Source organism: Gracilinanus agilis, chromosome 4 (assembly GCF_016433145.1).
Source record: "Gracilinanus agilis isolate LMUSP501 chromosome 4, AgileGrace, whole genome shotgun sequence".
Classification (NCBI taxonomy): Eukaryota; Metazoa; Chordata; class Mammalia; order Didelphimorphia; family Didelphidae; genus Gracilinanus; species Gracilinanus agilis.
The window spans coordinates 334,447,801-334,455,189 of NC_058133.1; the positions used below are offsets into that span (position 1 = coordinate 334,447,801).

The 7,389-nt window shown below is 34.0% G+C and overlaps 1 protein-coding gene across 1 annotated transcript; it reads left to right on the plus strand.

The window, feature by feature from the left end:
* The first annotated feature begins 5,577 nt into the window (after positions 1-5,577).
* Positions 5,578-6,108, plus strand: LOC123247351 (60S ribosomal protein L18a-like). Its single transcript, XM_044676219.1, has one exon. It carries the CDS (start codon positions 5,578-5,580, stop codon positions 6,106-6,108), a length of 531 nt encoding a protein of 176 aa, XP_044532154.1.
* Positions 6,109-7,389: the final 1,281 nt, after the last annotated feature.

The window sequence follows — 7,389 nt, forward strand, 5'->3', positions numbered from 1 at the left end:
TTATAAATATAAGTAGGATGCTATCTAGTAAAACATTGTTCTTAAATTTTTATGGATTGACATTAAGTCCAGAGTCTTATATAGGTCTGCCTATAATGGTGCTCTAGTTGGGGAATATATTTGTGGTATAGGGAAGGTTTCTGGTATATTACTCTAATAAGTTGATCATGTCTTTCTATGTATCTAGAAGATGCTAAATTTTTATTACCTAGAGGAATATCTTATGTGGTTTCCACCACTTTATTACATGATTTGCACTGATCTGTAAGCTTAGGTGCTAAAGGATCACGTTTCTTTAATTTCTGGTGGTAATGACTTGGTTATGAATTGCTACCATAAAGCCTTCCATTTCTAGAAACAAACCAGCATGACCTAGCCATTTGCTCAGTGCTTCTTTGTCATATGGGTGTTGTCCATAGAGCACCTTTTGAATGCCCTTTTGGATCTTAATTTGCCTTTTCATAGGCTAAATTAGAGATGAACCATTTTCAGTTATATTTTTAAAAGCCAATAATTATTGGAAACCTCAGTGAGGTGAGATCTCAAAGTGTTTCTGTACATTTTTAACTTGTCATATGCTCTAAAAACCATCTATCAATCCCTTGGATTTTAGAATCTATGATGATAATGATGATTCACTTTGTTCTTCTCACCTTTTATTTTGATGTAGTTCATATATAAAAGTTGCTTCGATAGATCTCTATCTTGCTATTATCCTTTTATAGGGATAAGAAAACATTAATCTTCTATAGCCATCTTGGGATGATGAGCCCTTTATTTCATTAATATAGTATGAGTTTTTGCTTGGAAGTCTTTAGATACCTTATATCATCCATTTTGCTGTGTAAGTTCAGTAGAGTGGAGACAAAGTCAAAATGGTGGAGTAGCTAGAAAACATTAATCTTCTATAGCCATCTTGGGATGATGAGCCCTTTATTTCATTAATATAGTATGAGTTTTTGCTTGGAAGACTTTAGATACCTTATATCATCCATTTTGCTGTGTAAGTTCAGTAGAGTGGAGACAAAGTCAAAATGGTGGAGTAGCTAGAAGTGTTATGGGGTCAGATTTGGGGGCAGAATTGATATGGGAATTGAGTGAAAGTTAAAAATAGAGAATACTTTCAATGTTGTGAATGTGGGTAACTGGAAGGGCACCAGAAGTAAGGAAATTTAAAAGAGGAGTTAATTTGTGGGGAAAGATAATGAATTCCATTTTGGGCATGTTCAGTTTAAGACATTTTCAATGCATCCAATTTGAAATATCTAACAAGTAGTTAGTAAAGATTGCCATCCTTATTCCCCCTACTTGTGAGGATAAGTGAACCATGACCTTTCTAGCTTGGTATTCTTATAGTTCTCTTCTTGAATATCCAGAGATTATTAATGATATGTTTACCATCTTCTTAATTAATTATGATGAAGAGAAGAGATAGAGAAAGAAATGAAGAGAAAAAGGAAAAGACAAGGAGAAGAGAAACTATCAAAAGAAATATAAGGGGAAAAGAAAAAGGAGAATTTAATATAACTAGTTCCTAACTTTCAAAAGAGTTGCCTTTCCAACAATTAATTAAAATCAGAACACATTTTCTCTATAGAAATATTAAAAGTGGTGATTTTACTTTCAAGTCAGCCCACAAAAGTCTACTAAAGGCATAATGCAGCTAGAATACTATGCTTTTGTAATAAAAAAAATAGTATCAAGAAGAATCCTTATCTTTTAAAATTCAAAATGCATTTAAGTAGATAAAACATATCAAAAACCTTTTAAAAGGATATGTATGGTAATAACAATAATAACGACAGTTCATGCTTTATTTTTAAATTGCTTTAACATTTCCAAAGTACTTCCCAGTAATATTATACAATAAGTTGTGTAGGTAGAGGAAGAAGCAGGCTCAAACTACTTAAATTGCTTTCAGGGTCACAACTTAAACCCAAATTGGATTAGCTCCAAGTCTAGTTGGAGACCCTCCACTTTTCCAACATATTGTAATAATAATGACTGAAAAAAAGATTCAAAGAAAATTGAAGAATCAATTTATTTTTCAAGGTATTTCTTGAAAGCTGATTATTGAGGAAAAGCACATTTAATTTGGGGAGGAGAAAGAAGAGGTAAGTGGAACCTTCTGTGAAGAGGAATCTATCTTTTGCAGTGGCCTCTTAGAGGTCGATGCCATTGGTTCTTAAGAGTATCTTCTTCATTTTGAAAATTAAGACTTTCCTTTTCTTCAGCACCAATAGGTCAGTGATGGAGAAAGCAGAAATGTGGTTGCTAAGGGGAAGTAGGGCAAAGGTCACTAGTCTTTTTTGGTTTTGTCCACCCAGCTTAGCTGCCTTTGTGATTTGCATAGAACAAGTCTCACTGGGTTGAAAAGAGAATCCTCATTTACTGCTTTACCTACCTTCTTTGCAGTTTTCCTAATTGGACCCCCTAAAAATGATTTGTTATGACCAAGAGATGACAAAAAAAAGGGGTCAATTAGATGGCACTGGACCCAGAGTTGGGAAGACCTGAGTTCAAATATGGCCTTAGATACTTATTTTCTTTGTGACTCTGGTCAACTTAACCTCTATCTGTTTTAATTTTTTCATGTGTAATAACTTGTTAATGTTGAGTTAAAAGAAGATAATGTTTATAAAGCACTTTGTAAAACTTAAAATTTTATATAAATGTTATCTATTTAAGGTCTTTTTTTTTCTTTAAAAGATAGTCTTAAAAATTCCTGAGGGTTTCACTAGCTAGCTGGCCTACATCACAATTAGGGACATTCTTTAGGCTATGAGCTGAAAAACCCCTATACTTGTGGAGAAACTATAGATACTCCAGCTAAAGACCAGTTAATGGCAACAAAGAGCAGGAGCAGAGAGGCTCAGAGGAGAACAGTATAGCATATATGTCCAACAAAGAAGCGTGTGGAAAAATATAAGAGCAGTGGAGGATTACAGCTTTTTAAAAAAATTAATTAGTTTGTTACATTAAAACATCTAGATAACTCCCTCCTTCCCTTTCCTCCCCCCATTGGAGAGGGCATCATTTGACAAAAAGATATATGTATATATAAAACTATATCTTACATATTTCTATTTATTAGTTCTTTTTCTGAAGGTAGAAACACATGTCATTCTTCAAACAATATTTCTATTGCTATATATGATGTTTTCTTAATTCTGTTCATTTAATTCTCATAATTTCATGTTTTCCCAAAATTAAACTCTTTGTCATTTCTTATGGTGCAGTAGTAGTCCATCACAATTCTATACCACATCTTGGTTAGCCTTTCCCCGAGTGATGGGCATTCCTTCAATTTTCAGTTCTTTGCCACCACAAAGAGAGCTGCTAAAAATGTTTTAGAAAATATAGATTCTTTTCCTTTTTCTCTGATCACCTTAGGAAATAAACCTCATAGTGGTATTGCTAGGTCGAAAGCTATAAAGTTTTAAAACTCTGTGAGCACAATTCCAGATTGCTTTTCAAAATAGAGCAATTCATAATTCCACCAAATATCTTAGTGCCCCTCCTCATTTTTCTACATCACCTCCAACTTTTGTCACTTTGCTCTTTTATCATTTTAGCCAATTTGATAGTAGTGATATGATATCTCAGAGTTGTTTTGTTTTGTATTTCTCTAGTCAATTATGTTTTAGAACATTTTTTCATATAGTTACATAAAGCTTTGGTTCCTTCATCTCAAAACTATTCATATCTTTGACAATATATTAATTGGGGAATGGCTCATATTCTTATATATTTGACACAATTCTCTCTAAATTTTAGATTTATTTTAGATATATAAAAAACTGTCTATAATTTTTTTCCCAACTTACTGCTTTCCTTCTAATATTTGGTTACATTAGTTTTATTTCTATAAAACCTTTTTAATTTAATGTATTCAAAATTATCCATTTTATAGCTCATGCTTTCTAGCTCTTGTTTATTCATAAATTGTTCTCCTCTCCAAGAATAATAGGTAATATACTCCCTGTTCTAATTTGTTTATATCTCCCTTTGTACCTAGGGCACATATCCATTTTGATCTTATCTTGGTAAATAGTGCAAGATATTAATTTATATCTAGTTTCTGTCAAACTGCTTTCTAGTTTTCACATCAATTTTTACCAAATAGTGAGTTCTTATTCCAAAAATTTGTATCTTTCTTTTTTCAAACACAAGATTACTATAATATTTTTTATTTTGTTTTTTCTTTTAAAATTTTATCTTACTTTTATTAACACCATCTATTCTTATATCACATTCATTTTCAAGTAAGTCTAACCCATTCTCTATCTAATAAGCCATTCTTTGTTATAAAGATTGAAAGAGAAAGAAAAAAGCATTCCACATAACTAATCAACAAATTGGATGTCTGACAGGGTCATAATATTAATAATAATAACAGCTAGAATTTATATAGTACTTAAGGCTTGGAAAGTGTTTTATCCTTATTATTTTGTTTGTGATGTTTGAACATTCACAGTCATCTCCCCCTCATCTCTTCAGTGGAGAGACATTTAAAAAAATTAATTGTATTTATCTACAAGTGTCCCAGTCCTTCCTTTCATATATCCTTCCCATATCACAAAAGACATTTTTCAAGGAGACAGACATGCTCATACAAATTAAATCTTATATGTGTCCACCTTTCAATTCACTCTCTGGAAGTACCATTCACAATTTATTCTTCCAAGATTAATGATGTTCTCTTAATTCTATTCATTTCATTGTTCATTATCCCATGCAGTTCTTTTCCTAGTTTTTTTTAATTAGCCTGCTCATCATTTCTTATTACTATAATCTTTTATAAATGACTGCTATATGTCTATAGTGATCCACTGATATACTTTTCTATTTCTTAGCAAGGATCACAGCTTTGTGGAAATAGCAGCTTGCCTGATGACCTCACCTGAGGACACCAACGGCTAGTGTCTATACCCTAGTACTATACTAACACTATTTTTATGTTTTAACAATGATAATGGGTTTCTTTTGGAGGGTTCACAAATTGAACAAATCTCATTTCATTTATAAAGCAAAATTTTCTAAACCTCTCCTTCCTTCAGAATCACAGTCTCCTCTATTTCCCATCTTGTTTTTTTGATCGCAGAGTTTCTATGTGTCTTGGAGTTAGAAATAAAATTTATTTTTACTTTAAAAAATGCAAACTTTAAAACTAATATACAAAATGCCAATTTTCTTTTGAGACTTTAGGTGTTTCTGGCATACTGTATAAAGGGAACCCCTTCCTCTTAGGGTCATGAACTTTCTGCTTGTCCGAGCAAGCCCTAGGAGCATGACCTGGAACACAGGGTTACAAGTCCAGGTCAGGGAGACTTTGATCGGTTCCTGAGATGTATGAGACCAGCCCACAGTGAAAGGAAGTGACGTGGAGAAAGGGGTTTTTTGGCTGGAGCTTTCTCTCTGGAGGTTGATGGCATAAGCAGAAGACACTCTCATGGGCTGGTAGGCTAGGAAATGTTTTTTGATTGATTTTCCTCTTTATTTCTTTCTTAGACTATATTTATATTAAAATTATATTATTGTCTTTTGCGGGTCGGCGGGGACTGAGGCGGCAGCACCATGAAGGCCCCGTGCACCCTGAGAGAGTATAAGGTAGTTGGACGATGCCTCCCTACTCCCAAGAGCCCAGTTCCACCTCTTTATCAAATGTGGATCTTTGCTCTTAATCATGTGGTAGCAAAGTCCAGGTTCTGGTACTACGTTTCCCAGCTAAAGAAGATGAAGAAGTCTTCTCGAGAAATCGTTTATTGTGGACGAGTCTTTGAAAAGTCCCCTCTTAGGGTGAAAAACTTTGGCATCTGGCTGCGCTTTGATTCCAGGAGTAGGACCCACAACATGTACAGGGAGTACAGGGACCTGACTACTGCCGGTGCTGTCACTCAATGCTATCGAGATATGGGAGCCCGTCACTGTGCCTGGGCCCACTCCATCCAGATCATGAAAGTGGAAGAAATTCCTGCCAGCAAGTGCCGCCAACCTGCAGTCAAGCAGTTCCACAACTCCAAAATCAAGTTCCCTCTGCCCCACAGAGTTCTGCGCCACCAGCACAAAGCACATTTTACTGCTAAGAGGCCCAACACTTTCTTCTAAATGCAGAGACGAGGAGCTACATGTTTTATTTAAATAAATTTCTCAATTGGAAACCCCCAAAAAAATTATATTATTAAAAGCTACTATCATCCTCATGACTTAAGGGTTAATTATTTTACAAATGATGACCACACCACCTTTTACTAATATTATATTTCCAAACTAATTTCTAAATATTATATTTAACATATTACATTTGGTATAATATTAAAGTTTCAATATTACATTTGGCGACCACGAAGGGACTCAAACCCTCCGTACCCTATACACATGCCTCTGCTCCTACTCCCTCAAAACTCACCCCCTAACAAGCTTTCTGTAACTTCTAAATAAATCTCCAACATGTAGAATTTCAAAAGGTTGGGAGCTGGGATTTTAACTTTAATCCTTGACTCATTTGTCCCACAACAAAATTGTATTATGTTTACATTGTATGTGTTTATGTATGTATATTGTGTATGTAAGGTTCTTGAAGGCCATTTTTCTTTTCTGCCCTGTACCTGCAATTGCTGCTACTATGGATTTATCCTCCAAATTCAGTCATTGGACTCTGAATTTCCTGGGACCATGCAGCCCCATTTTATTCAAATTGATATTATCACTTCTAGAAAGGGTGGGTCAGCTGACTGTCCCATTGTTCCATATGCTATCTTTGTGACTTCTCAGACCATAATTCACTTCTTGGCTATTATATGTGTTGCCTTTCCCTTTAGAAAATAAGCTCTTGGAAAGCAAGGACTATTTTCCTTTTAGTATTTGTATCTTTAGCTGCTTAGCACAATGTTTGGTACATAGTAAGTAAGAACTTAACAAATACTTTCATTCATTCTTTTTTTGTGCCTTTATATCTCTACCGGTTAGTACAGTTCCTAGAACAGAAAGGAACTTAATATATACTTATTAATTGATTAGTTGATTGATAATTATTTTTTATATACCCATCTGTTCTTTTCCCTACTACAATAAGCTGTTCATTTCTTCCCTTTCTTATTACCTTTGTATATACTCTATATATTTCATATATTCCAAGATATTTATTTATACATTGTTTATGCTCATCTAAACAAGACTCCTTAAGAGTCTATGGGGATAGTTTTTTTGCTTCTGTTTGTATCCCCAGGGTTTGGTATAGTGTTTGGTACATAAAAAGTAGAATAAATCCTTGTTGACTGACTCATTTTATTTCCCCAACAGAAACTCCTTAAGGGCAGGAAGTACTGTGTATATATATATATATATATATATTCCAAGTCCCAAAGCTCATTGATATGGGATTCTTTC

Bases quoted from the DNA above. Each gene is read 5' to 3' on its own strand.
- LOC123247351 (XM_044676219.1), top strand. From the start codon at position 5,578: ATGAAGGCCCCGTGCACCCTGAGAGAGTATAAGGTAGTTGGACGATGC.